We start from the raw sequence: 18,227 nt of genomic DNA on the forward strand, positions 1-18,227 counted from the left end.
CTTACGTTCATTCGTTTCCATCACTTTTTTTTTATATCTTGTGTTTCATTGTTTTCCATTGCATTTGATTTTTTGTAAAAGTTATCAAGCAAAAAATCGTTTATATAGTTTTTTAAAATTATTATTTTTCAACTCGTTTCGAAAATATTTTATAATTTATAAATAACCACCTAATAGTTATTTAATAATTAATTGGTAACTGATATTTGAGAATTGTCAGATATTTTCCATACTGTATTAATTTTCCCCTAATGAGGTAAATATATATCTGGCGCTTCTAAAAGTGAAGCATGAATGTAAATAATTGGAACAGAATACAAAAATCTCAAGAATTATACAGCGTCACTAATGAAGAAATTGGGTTATACAAACAAAACTTCAACGTTAGCTAAGGTTTATATAAAGCTAATTTACACCAAGGTTACATATACCTTAGAGCTACTGCAAAATTTTCAACTTTTTTGTTTACTGAAATGTTTAAAATTTTTATAAAATGAATAAAACAAATATTTAATTGTATAAGAACATTCAAGGTTTTTTTTTTATTTAAGCAATACTCTTAAAAAATTAGTTTTTATACTTGTTATTATTAATTTTTTTTTCATTTCATTTTTTTCAACTGTAAAAAAATTAATGGGGACACAAAAAAGATTTTCAGTTCTTGTCTAATTAAAGGCTAATGAATTAATTTTCATAAAATTATCAAGTACTTACTGTTCAAACACCATGTAAAGCATTCCTTCGGAACTGTAGGTTTCCAATAATTCAACTATGTGTGGATGTTTCAACATATGACATATTGTCGCCTCTCGTTTCAAATCTGCAACAAATTTTCAATTGTAACGATAAATTTTAAATTAAATACATATCCTCCTTCCCTCAATTCAAAAATAAAAATTACATTGTTTGATCACTGGGCTTGTTTGTTTTGATGGACGACTATAAATTATATATGATCGGATTATCCCGTAGTTAGTATTCTGATGGCTCGTTCAAGGTTTATTTGAGACCATCAGCCTAAGTCGACATACGACTACCGTTCATGGAAATTTATGATAATGCAACCCCTATTCCTGACTCTGCTTGTTTACAAACAAGTATACAAAACCAGTCTGTGCTATAGGCTGAATAAGGAAAAAAAAAAAAGAAAACCAAATCTATTTTTCTTCCCCACGCACGCAGTATAGATAGAGCAAAAATTCATGAATCAGTTGGATGATGTTTAGTTTGTAAAACAGGATAACTGATGTTTGGTTTATTTTCTCCAAAACCGGAAATTAATGGCTCGAGAATATACACACTCACCCGCTGTACTGAGTCCTGGACTAGAAGTGAACTTTGCCACATCGACAATTTTTACGGCAAATGTCTGTCCTGTCTGCCGATGAATGCATTTCCGTACAACGCTGAATGGTCCCCTGTAACAATAAAGAAAAAATCAGTCCATATGACAACAACATGAATAGAGTGAATTTCAAGTCTATATATATAATATCTTTCATAGAAAGGAGGAATTATTCATACAGCGAAGTTTTAGAATTCTCATTAATTTAAAAATCTGCCTTTTAAATCCTGACCTAATTTACGTCACAACAGAATGCAGTTCAGTAAATTAAATTATTACAATTTGCAAACTGATAATAGTTGATTGAATACCAAACAAAGATTGTAGAGTAAAAAAAAAAGTTTTCTATATAAATAAAAAACAATTGTTAAAATTTTAGTATATACTAAAATCAATAAATATCTCTTCAAACCCCAACATAGAGAGTTCGATTAAATTGACAAATGGTTTGTATATTAATTGAACTTGCATTAAAATTCTAATCAGAGTAGGGAAAGCATATCGTATAGCTAGAATCGTGAGTTTAATCAAGACGATGGAGAGTTGGATATTCGGAAATTTCTGACAATGGGTGTAACCACAAAATCCATTGGAATTGAAAGCAGCCCACGTGCCTACTCTATATTACCGTTGTTTCCACATTATTGGACATCCGTTGGATAGACACATCGACCAGGTACCACACACGAGGAATGGGAAATTGAACTCGATGAATGAGATTATTAACACAGGGCCAAAAGAAATAATAAATAATATTTCTGTGAAGAAACTTTTAGAATCTTGTAACACATGTTTTGTGGGATATACAATGATAAAATATTGTTGACAGCATTTCTTCCTTAAAGCTCTTTTCGATTGTTGGAAGCTTTCCATTCCCAATGGAGCAGAAATGTTTCAACTCTCTCCTCTCTCTTTCTCGTCAACGAGGCTTCAAAGTTTTCAGAGTAACAATACTAAAGTTAATACACAATTCATCTTAGATGGATTTGTAAGTTTTTGAAGGGAATTTCTAGGGAATTGGTGTGTACAATGAAAGAGCTTCGAAACAAGTAAATTGCAATGGGAATATCAGTCTTTTAAAACCTCTTGTGCAGATGCCACCTGCAATGGTCTCTCTTTCTTTTTCTCTTTCTCTTTCTCTCTTTCATTTACCCGTCTACAAATTAGCTTATAATGCAAATTGGTGGAAATTAAAATGAAGAAAACTACACTCGGCAATTTAAAATATCGCTGAATAAGAGGATTATTATTTTTTAGTACTTATTTTCTTATACACAAAAAAAAACTGCTACGTAAAACAAATATTTTAGGTAATTTTATCTCCCTAAAAATAATATAACTATAATCATAATAATATTAGTAAATAATTTTTTTTTTTTCACAAGTGGCTGCAGCATATTTATCAGAAATTGAATAATTGGTTTTAGAATCAAGTTTTATTTAATGCAGAGAAGGAGAAAACGTCTATTCACGTGCTTTACAATCAACCGCTCATTATAGAAAACATTCAATCTTTTACAGCGTATAAGAAAAAAATCGATTTTTAGATATGAATTAATTTCCCTGATTCATGTGAAAACAAATAAATATTGAATTGTTTGTTGTCAACAATAATAATTTCGTACCTAATGGAAATTTGACATCAGAAAAGGAAAAGAAATGTGAACAAAGTTGATTTTTCAAATATAGTAAAAAAAAGTACGTCTCTTGGCGTCATCAAAGCGTTCATATGGATGTTCTGTCGTTTTGTCGCTTAGTTGCACGATCCTTGGCTATTATCCAAGAGCATGACAACAATTTTATTTAGATGTCACAACAGTAAACGTCGCTATTTGAAAATTGAAAGAAACGAATATAAAATATATTAAAAAAAAATTCAAATACGTTAGAACAAGTAGATAAAAATACAATTGTGAAAATGACATCTAATTTTTATCAATATTGATAATGAATTCCAGTTCTATAATGATATATTGTTAAACAGTCTTGTTTTTTAAGTACATACGTCAATTGTTCTTGAGTTAATAGTATAACCACATTTAAATATCAAATTTTGCTATATACGTAAAAATTGAAAACTTAAAATCAATATAGTCTAATTAATTAATATTAAAAAAGAAACCTGTGGTTACGTTCTCTTAAACGTTAAGCTGCAGTAACCACATATACCACAAAAAGCAGGTAATCAAAGGTTAAAATTTAAAGCTCACCAGTGATATTAAAAAGAGTTTTTAAAAAACTACTTTTAATCCACTATCCTATTTTGTCTATAGTAAAAGATTGTTTTTTTAATAAGAGATGTTTTATCATTTACAGATTTTCGAAAATTTTTAAATTAAGTACACTGTGAAAAATTATACAATGACAATAAAGATTATTCTCTCATAATAAGAATAAGATTATTGAATTATTAAAATTTATAATGCTTTCCTTATTGAATAAAGGATTCTCGGTAATAACGAGTAACTATGAAGAGCTAAAGAATGCAGACATTGTAAGTAGAGGAATCCTTCCTTCTTTGCATTAGAATCGAGAGATTCACATTTACATATCCCACCTGGTTAGATAACCTCTTACATTATTTACAGTTCCTCCCCTCAATCTTCTGTTATCTCTTTCTCTTTTCTTCACCAAAAAAAAATGGAAAAGAAAGTTCAAACTTTATATACAGCTATTACTTTTAAAACCTATATTTCTTATTCATTTATGAAATAATTCCACCCTGCATTTATTTATTATTATATTAATAACGTTGATAAAAAAATTATTTAAAATAAATTCACATAAATTTAATTGAATTGCAAAAAAAAAAAAAAAACATGAAAAACTAATTTTTTTCCTTAAAATGTGTTTTTAAACAAAAAATTGTGAATTTTAATTAGTTTAATTTTTAAAAAGCAGTTTTTTACTTAATGTTCTTTAATGTAAGAAATAATTTATTATGTTTTATATAAAATGTTGTTTGTTACAGTTAGTTTGCACAGATGTGAAAAATTAATATTCTACGTGCGTCTTATCAAAGACACACTTTTTTTTTTAGTTACGCACACTTTAATTTAACTTAATCAAACTTAAGTGAATAGGACCATGCCTTATATAAATGGGAATACCATTCTTAAGAATCTCTTTTGCAAAAATATTTTTTTTTTTTTAACTTCTAATAGATATTAAGTAATATGAAAAAAATGTTAAAAACGATTCTATTTTTATTATTTGTTACATTCTCTCATGGTGGTAAGTATTGAATAATTAAATAATAAAAGTAAAATAATTAATTATTGATAATTAATTAAAATACATTTATTTGTCAATAAAAATAATTAAAGAACATTTAATAAAAACGTGTATTGGAAATTTCAGAAAAAGGTTGTGAAATTTCAATAGATTTTCAAGACGGAGATTTAAAAGAACCTCAACCTTTGATTTTAACTAATTCTTATAAAGTTTTTTATCCTGATGAAAATGGAATATTGACATTTTCTAGTGGTCAATCAATTTTGTTAGCCTGTCCAGATAAAAACAATGGTTTCAATGCTCCTTTTAATTCGCAACATATCATTAAAGCTTCTTGTGTTCAAAGTAAACAATTTAAAGTTAATGGAAAGTCTTATTCATTTCATTCATTTACTTGTAAAAAAAGTCAAAAAAGTGTTGTCAAAAGAAAAGGAACTTGTTTGAATAAATTTTCTCAAGTTGACGTTGGTTTTCGTGTACTTGATAATTTTGTTTCAATTTATGAAATTTGCCGAGACGATGATACTGACGAAACTTATTATGTTAAAGAGGAAATGACCGCCAGTGTTGGTGGTCATCAATCGAAAAATCCCAGACCTACTTGGTCAAGTCACAATCTTTTTCAAGGAAAAGTAGATAATTTTTATAAACAAAAACATCAAAAAAGTATTTTAAAACAAATACTTAAATCAGACGAGTTAGTTCAAAAATATTTCAAAAAAGCTCAATTACAACGAGGACATTTGGCAGCAAGATCTGATTTTGTTTATGGAATACAACAAAATGCAACTTTTAGTTATGCTAATGCAGCACCTCAATGGTCATCATTTAACACTGGCAATTGGAAATATATTGAAAATGCAGTTCGTCAATTTGTACAAGTTAATGATTTGGAGGTAACAATTTATACTGGAGTTCATGGACAAATGACGCTTAATGATATTAACAATAATAAACAACCATTATTCCTTGATATTGACGAGAATAATAATAATTACATAAGAGTACCTAAATTTTTCTGGAAAATTGTCTACGATCCAATTAAATATTTAGCACTTACTCTAATTGGCGTCAATGATCCGTTTAGTGAAAAAGTGACAAAAGATATGTTTCTATGTAAAGATATCGCCAAAAGTTCAAAATTCGATTGGTTGACAAAATCATGGAGAAAAAGAACACAAATTTCTTTAGGATTTTCGTATATATGTGATTATAATGAAATAAAGAAAGTTGTTCATACGCTACCAAAACTAAAAGTCAAGGGTAGTTTAGAAAGTTCTGTAAATATTTCCTTAGATGATATAGAAGAAAATAATGACAGCGACGATGAAAATGATTGATCCCTACATAATGAATAAAATTACTTATAATAATAATTATATTAAACAAATATAATAAACATTTGTATAAAAAAAAATTTTTTTTTTTTAAAATGTCTAGTGATGTGAAAATTTCTTTGAAATTGTATGTACGTGGTCAACAAAAACACTTAAAAAACTATCTGGTTTTTTGTAAGAATGCAAATTAATTATTCAGAACACACTTAAGCGTTCATTTTCCATTTGCGATTGCACGACTTTAAAATTCTTATCAGCATCAGAATGCAAAACCATTTAAACATTTGAAACAGCACTCTCTCGCCTCCAAGAAACCTGATTCTAATTAAGTTTTTATTTTGTTTTATTAATGAAAACTAAATAATTTCAATACTTCTTTCGCTATAATGAAGAAACTTTTGTGCTCATTGAAAATGATATTTTTATACAAAAGTATCTTATCTACTCTAAAGTCTGGTAAATATTGCAAAAAAAAAACTTATAATCTATATTAAAAAAAATTGTACGATAATAAAATATAACTATTATTAATTACAATAAACAATTTTCAAATCTTTGTTTCTTATAATTTACCATTTTCCTATTAATTATATTACAACTCCTTTTCCACGAAATAAATAGAAGAAAATTTATTTTCAGAAAAAGATTGCCAAATAACAATAGATTATAAAACAGGAGATCTAAGAGAACCGCAGCCACTAATTTTAGACAGTTCTTTTCAAATTGTTTATCCAGATGAAACCGGTAGATTAAAATTACAAGCTGATCAATCAATTCTTCTGGCCTGTCCGGGAAATGCTAATAAATTGAATCTTACTTTGATATCGAAAAAAATCAATAAAGCAACATGCGTACGAAATAATTTATTTTACATAAACAACAATATTTATTCATTTCATTCTTGTGTTTGTAAAAAAAATTTCAAAAGTATCGTCAAAAAAAGTGATACGTGTCTTGATAAAAAATTTTCAAAAATCAAAGTTGGCTTTCAACTTGCAAAAAAGTTTATATCAATACTGGAAATTTGTCGAGATAACAAAACTCATGAAACATATTATGTGAAAGCGGAAATGAGTAAAAGTATCGGTTGGTATCAAAGTAACAGCCCCAGACCTAGTTGGTCGAGTCACAATCTCTTTCCAGGTCATAATATAAATTTTCTCTACACGAAGAAAAATCAAGTCAAGATTTTGGGAATTATACTCAATTCAAAAAAATTGGCTCAAGAATATATAAAAAAATATCATTTACAACGAGGACATTTGGCTGCTAAATCTGATTTTATTTACGCAACAGAACAAAATTCGACATTTACATTAGCAAATGCAGCACCACAATGGTCATCATTTAATTCTGGTAATTGGAAATATATTGAAAGTGCAATTCGAAAATTTGTCATCAGTAATGAATTAAAAGTGATCATTTATACTGGCGTTCATGGACAAATGTCACTTAGAGATAATAATCGTAAAAAACAACCGATATTCTTAAGCGTTGACAAAAATAATAATAATTATTACATTCGAGTACCAAAATTTTTTTGGAAAATAGTTTATGATCCAATTTATTGTTTAGCATTCACAATTATTGGAGTGAATGATCCTTTTAGCAAAAGAATTACAAGCGATATGTTCTTATGTAAGGATATTGCACAAAGGTCAAGTTTTAATTGGCTAACAAAATCGTGGAAAAATCGAATGAAAATTGATTTCGGTATTTCTTACGTTTGTGATTATAAGGAAATAAAAAATGTCATACATTCCTTGCCAGATCTAAAAGTAAATGGAATTTTATAGAGTTATATTTAATGAGCTTGTTAAAATTTTATAAAGACACTAATGTATAATTATATGATATTCGAATATTGAATAATAATCAACTATGTTATATAATTATTATAATGATATTGAAGATCAAAGAAATGTGTAAACTGTATTTTCTTTGTCATCTCAAATTCACTTTAATAAAATAATTGTTATGGTCTAATTTCATGGTGAAATAGTAGTACAGTAAAATGACAAACTAAATCAAATAACTGAATCATTATCATCAGAAGATAAATGTTTATTTGAATTAAAAAAATTATAGTTCTTCAATCAAATAAAAAATAAATAATCCCGCAAATTACTAATTTTTTTCAACATGAAGCACTTTCCACTACTATAAGTTAAAACAAAAAACAAATTCTTTACTTTACAATTTCTGAAAACATAATTTCATCAATTTGTCAATAAAATGGATGACTTTGCGAGATGTTCACTTTTATATTTCAAGCACAAACACAAAAACATTTTTGATTTAAATAATACATCAGAAATCAAAACTGACATTCAAATCAAATATATTTTTCACTGAATTCTAAACTCTATCTAAAGTATCCTTTCACGTTGAGTGTAAAATATTAAAACAAAAATAATATAATTTATGTTTTTATTTTTAAATTTATCAAAGGACCTTCAATCAATAAATAAATAATTAAAAGCTCAACTATAAATTTTGCAATACAAACACACTAAACTTTTATGCACAAAATGCTGAAATATTATCAAAGTAACGTATAATGAATAGAAGGCTCTATACAAAATTCGTTGAACTATATTTTAAAAGCACCCATTTCATTACTTTCCTTTTTCGAAAAAAGTAGGAAAAGTTAAATGAATTCAAGTCCTTTAACCTGAAGCAAAAGTTTTTTTTTTTAAATTTTTGTTCAAGGAATTTGAAATAAAATTCTACTAAAACTAGAATTGTAAACTATTCACTCAAACATCGAAAATAACTATTCTCTGACAATAAACTTCCAAGAATGTAAATTTGACAATTGAAAAAGAAATAAACAAATTATTACTGACAAATTGACAATAACTATACTAAAAGTCCAAACAAACAAAACATCAATAATCAAACCTAACCTAAAAATAGGAGAAATAACTATATTACAAAAAATTGAAAAATAAATTGACTAATAACAAATTTTGATTATATTTTAACTGTCGAATTTAGTGTTTTTTTTTATCATAAATTCTAGGAAAACTAATAAAACTTACTCACGAGCATTAATAAGATCAAAGAAGTATATAATAATCTGATTATCATAAATATGAATTCTGTAAACAAATGCAGGGAAAAATAAACATCTAGAAATTGACTACTGTCATCCGCACATGCTCCATTTGGCCTGAAGGCGTATTTTTAGGTTACGCTACTGCCATTACGCCCCTGTTAGTATTAAAACTCTCATAATATATTATGATTCATTAAAGGTACTCACTTGCCAATTATCTCGCAGAGTTCATAAACATCGTCAAACAAAACCTCGTCCTCAGCCATTTTTTCACTTTTGACAGTGGGTGGTAAAAACAAACGAGGCTCCTAATAGATTAGACGAACGTGACGACAGTCTTAGCAGCAAGTTCACGGCGCCTCGCCCCTCCGAATAGTATCACCCGCTCCACGCACGAGTCACAGAATGATTACGCACTGTACACTGATTGTCGCACTGATCTCTGCACAGAGATTAAAAATGTTATTATTATATTTTTACTTAGAATATGTAATAATAAATAATGTTGTATTGAGATGACATGGGCATGTCAATCGAACGCCATCGGCTGCTCCCGGGCTACCCACCGGTGAGCAAATGAATGATGAATTATTATTTCGCGAGCACAGCTTCTAAAAATCCATATGAGACCAGATTAAATTCGGTCTTATGGAATTTATTAAGATTATTTGGGCCCAGAATTGGCCCCCAGTCTTGATAAACCGATACGAGTGCAGATTACTGGGAGCAGAGCCGCTCGCTCCAATGTAAAACTGGTTGCATAAAATGCGGCGAGCAACTGCGCCGTGTCATACTGCGCATGTTTCAATGGTGGGGCGGGCGTGGTTAGAAGTATTCAGTTTTATTTTATATTTTTTTCTGCTTTTCTTTAATGTTTCATTATATATTTTAAATGGGGTAAATCTTTAATCTTCGGTATAAAAATATGAGCTGTAAAAATGTTTTCTGTTAACACAATAAACGAGAAAGAAATTGATTTAAAAATATTATCACGAAAGTATAACTGGTTGCCTTTAAAGCGCGGTTAAAATTAAATTAGTTATCTATTTTGCCGGCACAATTTAAAATAAAAAAAACATTTAACATTTTTTATTAATATTAATTAACATACATAAAATTAAAATATTATTAACTGTTGTCAATATACTATTTTGCAAAAAATATTATTTCCATTACAGTTATCGACAATCATTTTACCTTATGATGGTAGTTTGGTAACTACTGTAAATTCAAATATTGCCGGCAAAAATTTATATGAATTAAAAAATATATTATTGAATAATAATTAAAATTGTCAAAACTAATTGAAATTATAAAATTAAAAAATTTATATCTTTATTTTTAGATTTAATTGTAATTTAAAATATTGTTATTCTATTTCATTAATTTCTATTTTTATTTTTAATTATAATGTAAATATTTTAAAAATTCTTCTTCCGTATAAAACAATAATTAAATTAATAATTTGTATTATTTAATTACTGCATTAATAAAGAATTTAAGAAAAATATGCATGTATGTAATTTAAAAAATTAAAATTAGTCTTCAATTAAAAATAAAATTAAACAATTGATACACGATTAATGTAAACATAAATAAATTTAAAAAAACACATAAATATTAAAATTGTAAAAATATTGTAAAAAGATAGATTTCAATAGCAACAATAAACATCGCACATTCAGTTTATTGGTTTTACGATTTACAGTCGACAGGGAAAATACATTCCTATGTAAACTATATATGAGTATAAGATTTGCACTCAAAACGATTCACTTCATTAAATATAAAAAAATTTAATTATAACAGGTATACAATATATAAAATCTAGCTTAATTCGGCTTTTTAAATTAACTATAAAAAAAATTGTTATTATAGGTGCTGATAAATTATTTAACTAGTAAAGTATTAAATAATAAGAACAATAATAATAATAATAATAATAATAATAATAATAATAATATTATTATTATTATTATTATTATTATTGTTATTATTATATAATATTATTATTAAAGTAATTAAAAAAAATATAAGTATAATATTAATAATAATAATTACAATTATACAATAATAACCACTCTATTTTAACGTCTATTTTAGAATGCGTCAGATTATTTATACGCATAAAGCTTTTTTTCAATAAAGACTTTGTCTTTATTCACAAATATTTCCAAATGTAAATTAATATTTATATTCATAGAAAACAATGGACATATCATTTTTCTTTAATCAACATTCATAAAATCATCGTATCATACATTTATAATACTGAAACACGTTTATAACCGACCATATCGATGGACGATGTAATAATTTTTTTTTTTCAATTTGCATTTGAACAATACTTTTTTCCAACTGTCACACACATACATTTACAGTCACAAAACAAACATAAAATTCATTTTAATATTTTTTTTTATTGTAGAAAAGAATATTTTGTTCTTCAATTCTTCAATAAATATTGCATTATTTTAAAATTAATTAATTAATTAATTAATTTTAATTAAAATGCATGTTTAAATGAATTTTCGTTTTACAAAGGCTATCAGCAATTTTGACAATTTCTTTAATCACTAAAATAATAAATTAAAACATTCATTTTATTATACACTTCCATATAAATCACATTCCATTGACATAACAAATAATCATCTCATCGTTTAAATTTGTAACATTTAATTTTATAACTCGTATGAAATTGCGAAATTATATATAATATATATTTACTTTTAATGACATTTGATGTACAAAAAAAAGTCCACTTCTATAATAGTTACTATTATAGTAGCATTCTAAATTTTCTCTATTTATATATATATATATATTATATATATATAGTTATTTGGAACATCTTCCAGTCAAGTCTTATTTTGAGTTTCACGCACATTCGTTTTATAAAATAGTAAGAAATACGTGCGTCAGAGATTTCTATTTAAAGCAGTGAAATTATGATCACACTTTTAAATAAACATTAATAAAATATTTTTAAACTTTAATAATTTTTGTTTTAAATTTAACACAATTTTTAACTTTAATAAATTTTTTATTCCTTTAATTTTCTGTTTAATTTTTCTATTCATTCTATATAGTTCTTTTTGTTAATTTTTTTCATTTTGATTTTATTTCTTAACTGTTTGATGCAAAAAAATTTGATCATAATGGTCATTGCTTTTGTGTGCCAGCAAATAATTATTCGCACGAAATACATAGCTAAAAACGATCTACTTATAATTATTATTTACACTTGAAGCATTATTCATTATTCTAATGGTATAAAAAGTGTTTTCTAATATAAAATGACTGATCGGTTGATTGTACAGGACGTAGTATATTAGTTTCTAAGCGATACTTTTGTAAATGCTTTTATATTTAATTTTCGATGATAGCTTTTCTCGTAATAAATATAACTATATGATGCATGAAGTAAAATTATTCGTACAATGTGAAATTAACGCTTGAGAAAGACAAAAATATTTGAGGTAATTCTTGCATGGACTAATAATATAGTGACTCAACTATATTTTTGCTTATTCAATATAAAAATTTCATATTAAGCTCTGTGAACTAACAAAATACAATTGAAATGTATGTAAAAATTTCAAAAATAAAAAATAGACAGAGTTTATTGTTTACTGAAACAAGATTTACAAATTTATAAATAAAAATGGTTAATTTTTGATTATAAAATTTTTAATTTATAGATATAAATCATTATCAATTTTAATTTGTTAATTGCAAATTAAATTAGTAATTTATAATTAGAAATTTGCAAAAATCTGGAAAATTAAATAAAATGAAATTTTTTTTTATTATTTGCTCTTTCCGAATTTATAAAGCCTATTTTTGTAATTTAAATTATTTAGAAAATATAATTTAAGAAGTTCCACTATCCATTTATTATTTTTCATATAGATTAGCAGTTTACACTTCGTTGCTTTGAATCTTTTCTGCATAGATAAATAATTTTTAGCTTTTGTCTAGCTAATGAGCTATGAATTTTAAAATTTCAATCAAGACTCTAGTTTCTAGAATTTACTACGTTTCATGCTTGCTTACATACTTTTTGTAAATACAAAATTAGATGATCTAATATAAAATCATTTAAAAATTCAAAAAATCATTAGTAGGCCTATATTTTTATTATTTTCGATAATTTTCATCTTTCGCATCAAAAAAATTCGTGTCTTCTTGTAAAAATTTTATATTTCATCACCTAATTTTTTTCTTTTAATCAAATTTACGCATTATATCATTTGAAGTTTTGTTGATTGTGCGCAGGGAGATTATTATGAAACTAGATTATTTTCAAAAATTAATATTTACATTAAAACCAATATTTTTTCTATGGTAATAATATTATGTAAATATAAGATTTACAGTAAAATTTACTAAAACAAAAAAATTGATTGCAAAAAAAAAGTTAATTTACATCTACAATTGCACTGTTCAATCGAAACTCAAGTCAGAAAACTCTTGATTTTATAAAATGCATAGCTGATTACAAGAAGAATGTTTTTTAAAAAGATATGTTTACGACTTGAGCTTTCGAGGCATCAACAAAATGCAATTTTTATAGTCTTGAAAATTTCATCGAGAAGCGATGAGAAATATTTTATCTTGATGAATCTAGTAGAAAAATTATTTGTGTTCCCTGGTTTGAGCGTGCAGTCTTTACACCATATGATATCTGCGTCTCCTTTTGACTGTGGATGGAAATTCCAGTACTTATTTTAGGCCCTTGAGTCAAAACATGTACTCGTTTCTTTCAATTTTTTTTTCTTTCATCACTGCGAGCTTATACCATCAGTACTTTCATTAAAATAATAAACTGAGAGTAAAAAGTTAAATGGCACTACAATTTTAATTTGTCGTTTCCTTCATATTTTTTTTATTTATTCACTATTTTAGGACAAAAGAATTTCTTTTATTTTAGAATTATTTTTTCATGAAGGATGTCTAAAGAATATATTTCGTTGAAACACATTTTTAGGTCAAATGAATTACTAAAACTGTTTATCTTTTATATTCTATTCCATTCTCGTTTGGATATTCTAAGTTTACTTTATAAATAATTGTCTCGAAACTTTTTACTTTCAGCTTATTATTAATCGAATTATAACCGAATTTCATTCAACATACGAATTTAAAAGCATTAAAACATTAATCTCGTCACGACTGTCTTTAACGCAGCGCAGATAAATTTGTCACTCGTAATAAAAAACGAACAATCACACATTAAAGCGGCTTCACAAGTGGCTCCACAGGATTGCAGAAAGGCTTCGAAAAGTCTTACTTCATTAGGCACATTGAGTTCGTAGTAGCGATGAGATAATCTTGACATAGGTCAGTCTTTGAGAAAGTTGATAATTTTTTTTTCTTTATACAAATTCTAGCCAGTTTTTCGCCCCGTGTGGGCGTAAGACTTCTGCTAGACCCAATATTGATTTCTTCTGAGAAGAGGATTTGGTCGCTGTGATGTTGCCGATTGACAGGGTAATTCCGTAGTATCGAAACTACTCCACTCATCACCGTCGGCAACTCCATAGGGATACCTCGCTGAGACGTCGACCTCAGAGCCCGTTATACTCTCCAATGGACTCAAAGGAATAACTTTGCATTGAGGTAAAGTGGATGTCATCGTTGGAAGAGATGGTAAAGGTGTACTGGCAGTTAAGTTATTATGATCATTGGCAAATCTCTTAAGATGAGGTGTTGCAGGCATCAAATGATCAGGAGGTCTTGGTAAAGGCATCACACCAACAGTTGGTGATGATTCTGGCTTGTCATCTTCTTCCGCGTATTTATATTGATTTTGTCTGTATCTAATTGTAATGATCACGACAACACTCAGTACAAAAACACCAATCAACATTCCCAAAATGAGTAAATAATCGTTACTCATATTTGGAGCAATTGCCATTTCACCCTCATGACCAACTGGGTCCATTGGACCACCCAGAGTCATATTATAGCCGTCGGGATCCAGTTTCAATCGATAGGAAAACACTCCTTCCGCTGGTTGATAAATGGAAGCAACCAAAATAAAACCAAAATTATCCGGAACCCCTTCAAAATGCATGGTTGATATTTTTTTGCATACCAAGTAAATCACACCGGAGACAATTTCCTGATGAGTGAATCTTGACACTTCTTTTTCGCGTGTTCCTCTCTTTTCACCGGACGATGATGAGCTTCTGATAATTCTCTTGAGTTTGGCGAGTTTTGGTTTCTTTATCACCGTGTAAATTGGATTGCTATTTGTCAATTTAGCAAGTGGTGTTGCATCTAAATATTGAAGAGTCAATTGTGTCTTTTCACCGGCGACTATTATTAGAGGATTCATGATCATTAATGGTTCAACTTTTATGTCGATATGGATGTTTTTGACTTCAAAGCCACTAACATGAGCTGATAATTCTAAACTGTCATTCGAGACTGTCATGTCGTTTTGCATGAATATAACACTCTTGGCAAGTAGATCGAGATGTTTGAAGGTTACTGCAGGCAAATTTCGTACATAAAGTACACCATGTTTAGGTGATCTTGTCACATTATAGATGATTAAATCTTGTCTTACATTCGAGTCGAGTTTCACGTTATCTTCGGAGATCATGGCAATATTTTGACCTTGTGGTATCATCACTGAAAGGGGAACGGTAACGTTCAATTTTATTGGAACAACGTGAATATGAAAGAGTTTGTATACGGGATTAAAATATCCATCCGAGACGCGAAAGTGAATAGAAGCTTGCAATGGACCACTGTGTTCATAAACAACTCTTGAAGAATCTATGTCAAATTGAGAAAATTTATTCGCTATCTGTACTTCCGACGAATTCTGATTAAACGGCAACAATAGCAATCGGCCATGTGTTGGTCCAGATATCACCTCGTAAATAAGATCTTCAGGTCCAGTATCTGCATCCGTTGTTAATAAATTATCTCGTGTTATTGTCTGATTTTGATTTTGTACAACTGTGATGTGTTCATTTATCTCGAGTTTGAATTGCTGATCGTTAACGGGTGTAATCATCACTGAAATGCTGACGTTGCAGAGAAAAACTTGCCGCGCTAGTTGTGAAGCTATGAGATAGAGAGAAAATCCAATACTATCTTCCGTCGTGTCAGAATGATCATGAAAATAAAAAACTTTTCCATTTTCAAGCTGAGGCTGCTCGAAAGTTGTAATGTTCAAGTCTGGTTGCAGCATCACATGGCCATGCTGAGGACGAGCTGTAAGTTTTAATCTCACTATTGGTTCGGTAATCCCGGATTTTGTTTTTAGAAAATAAATTATTCCACTGATGTTCATGAGGACTTGTGCATTTCCTCCTTCTTCAACTCTTACTGTTGTTGGAACAACGTATCTGTCCAGTCCTCCACTCGAGACTGAAATGTCTATTCTAAATACCTAAAAACAAGGACAATTGTTTTTAAAAATAACTTGCTGGGAAATTATTATAATCATACTGGGATTTGATAACAAATTTTTTTTTAATGTTGAAAGTTTAAATACTTTACTAGTAGTCTTTAAAGTTTAATAATTTTTCAATGATTAATTTTTAATAATTTATTTACAATACTTATCTTTCAGTAGTCAACTTTTAATACTTTATTTTTTATACTTAACTTTTAATATTTGACTTTCTTTATTATTTATTTGGAATTCTTCACTTTTAATTTTCTTTTTTCTTTTGAATATTTCACTTTAAATATTTCATTTTAAAATATTCTTTCTTCGTCATATTTTTCTTTGAATTCTTCACTTTTAGTGCCATTTTTACCATTCCAGTAAAAACAAAAAGCAAATTGAGAAAAATTCAGGTAAATTTTCTGAATAACATCTTCAATCCCGTTTTGTGAAAAATACGAATTGAATAATGTATGAAGCATTTCGTGTCTGCACATAGCATTTCACTTCTAATGCTTCTTCTATTTACATGTAATCTCTAATATGTTGCAATACGTGTGTAATTTTTGTAAATTCGTTTCAAAATTGTAAATTCGAATTTGATTAGAGATTAGTCAATTTTTTTTATTCAATTCACATGATAAAAAGCGGGATTTAAATGAATTCGAATGAATTTGACTGAATTCAAACGAAATAAAAAATAATAAGAATAATTCGGAAAATTTTGAAGAGGCGATAAATAATAAGGGCAGGAAATTTTAGAGGAGAGGACGATTTTTAGAAACAGTGTAAAAAATTATTCTAGGTAACAAAATAAATAATAATAAAAATAGATAAAACTGGCACTTTCTTTCAAGACTAATTTCAAATTTAAAACTTAACTTTTGATATTCGATTTTCAATACTGAACTTTCAATATTTGACTTGAAATTCTAAACTTTCCAATATTAAATGTAGGATATTTAACTCTCAATAATTTAAAAATACTAAACTTCCAATATGTCAATATTTAGTTATTATACCTAACAATTAATATTATAAAATTGATTTCTTACTTGGTTGAGAATTGGCATCGCATAATGAGTCTCGACGTCAAATGTGAAAGAATCGTTGGCCAAAAGATCCATAAATTGTTTGGTGTGTTCGTAAGTGACTTTATTTCGATTAAGATTACTTTGAGTAAACTTATTGACTTCCTGCCAAGCACCTTCGCTAGTTTCCATTATAATTTTTCCCATCCTCGGTGGATTTTTGACAACGTATCTAATTTCTCGATCATTATCGGAACAGTTCGTTAACAGTAATTTATCAGAGATCGTCTTCCTCGTTAACGGAAAAACATTTAGGGCATTGTTCTTTTGAATTAAGAGGAGAACGGGTTTTGTAACAATTGGAATCTTGTAAGTGTCCGTTGCATGTATACCATCAAATAAAGTGAAGGAAAATTGTGCATCACTTCCATCTGAAAATAAAAAAAAAATCGTTAATTTTAAATTAATACAAATAATAAATGGAAATTATAATAAAGAAAAACTTTATGTGTTATAAATGAATATTAAATATCAATAATAACTATGTTGACAGGTTCCATAAAAATTTTCATTTTATGTAACCTGTCAAGACCGTAATTATTGAAATTTATACAAGTTTTGAAACATTAAACAACATCTCTTTGATATAAATGTTAAATTTGTTTGTTTCAGTTCAAAATAGTATTTTTTTTTATTAAATTGATTTATTTTTATTTACTGAACTTTCGATTAAATAAAAATTCAGCTAAACGTAATATCGGAAAAATTCAAGCCTTTCATCTTTCAAAGAAAACTTAAATTCCTT

General features: G+C 27.5%; 3 protein-coding genes across 12 annotated transcripts in view; 1 reads left to right on the forward strand and 2 right to left on the reverse strand.

The window, feature by feature from the left end:
- Window positions 1-9,730, reverse strand: part of LOC127289598 (peripheral plasma membrane protein CASK) — a 157,320-nt gene extending 147,590 nt beyond the window's left edge. For 4 of the 7 annotated variants that reach the window (XM_051317614.1, XM_051317616.1, XM_051317613.1 and 1 more), the window contains exons 1-3: window positions 9,185-9,730; window positions 1,306-1,418; window positions 715-820 (exon numbers count right to left, since the gene is read on the reverse strand). In XM_051317614.1, the coding sequence (XP_051173571.1) occupies window positions 715-820; window positions 1,306-1,418; window positions 9,185-9,243 (278 nt within the window). In that variant the 5' untranslated portion in view covers window positions 9,244-9,730. The remainder of the gene's footprint in view (window positions 1-714; window positions 821-1,305; window positions 1,419-9,184) is intronic. The other 3 variants (XM_051317618.1, XM_051317617.1, XM_051317611.1) reach the window with 2 other exon arrangements.
- Window positions 3,365-6,470, forward strand: LOC127289599 (uncharacterized). Its single transcript, XM_051317620.1, has 4 exons — window positions 3,365-3,526; window positions 3,662-3,839; window positions 4,317-4,579; window positions 4,706-6,470. The coding sequence occupies exons 3-4, from the start codon at window positions 4,522-4,524 to the stop codon at window positions 5,917-5,919; spliced, it is 1,272 nt and encodes a 423-aa protein (XP_051173577.1). The 5' UTR covers window positions 3,365-3,526; window positions 3,662-3,839; window positions 4,317-4,521; the 3' UTR covers window positions 5,920-6,470.
- Window positions 9,731-10,646: 916 nt separating the features above from the next.
- LOC127289601 (chondroitin sulfate proteoglycan 4) overlaps window positions 10,647-18,227 on the reverse strand; it is a 59,118-nt gene continuing 51,537 nt past the window's right edge. For all 4 annotated transcript variants that reach the window (XM_051317623.1, XM_051317626.1, XM_051317622.1 and 1 more), the window contains 2 exons: window positions 17,447-17,853; window positions 10,647-16,391 (listed from right to left, as the gene is read on the reverse strand). In XM_051317623.1, coding sequence (XP_051173580.1) covers window positions 14,409-16,391; window positions 17,447-17,853 — 2,390 coding nt within the window. In that variant the 3' untranslated portion in view covers window positions 10,647-14,408. The remainder of the gene's footprint in view (window positions 16,392-17,446; window positions 17,854-18,227) is intronic.

This window comes from Leptopilina boulardi, unplaced genomic scaffold (genome assembly GCF_019393585.1).
Source record: "Leptopilina boulardi isolate dan_hultmark-lab unplaced genomic scaffold, ZJU_Lbou_2.1 LbouV2_48, whole genome shotgun sequence".
In the NCBI taxonomy this organism is placed as follows: Eukaryota; Metazoa; Arthropoda; class Insecta; order Hymenoptera; family Figitidae; genus Leptopilina; species Leptopilina boulardi.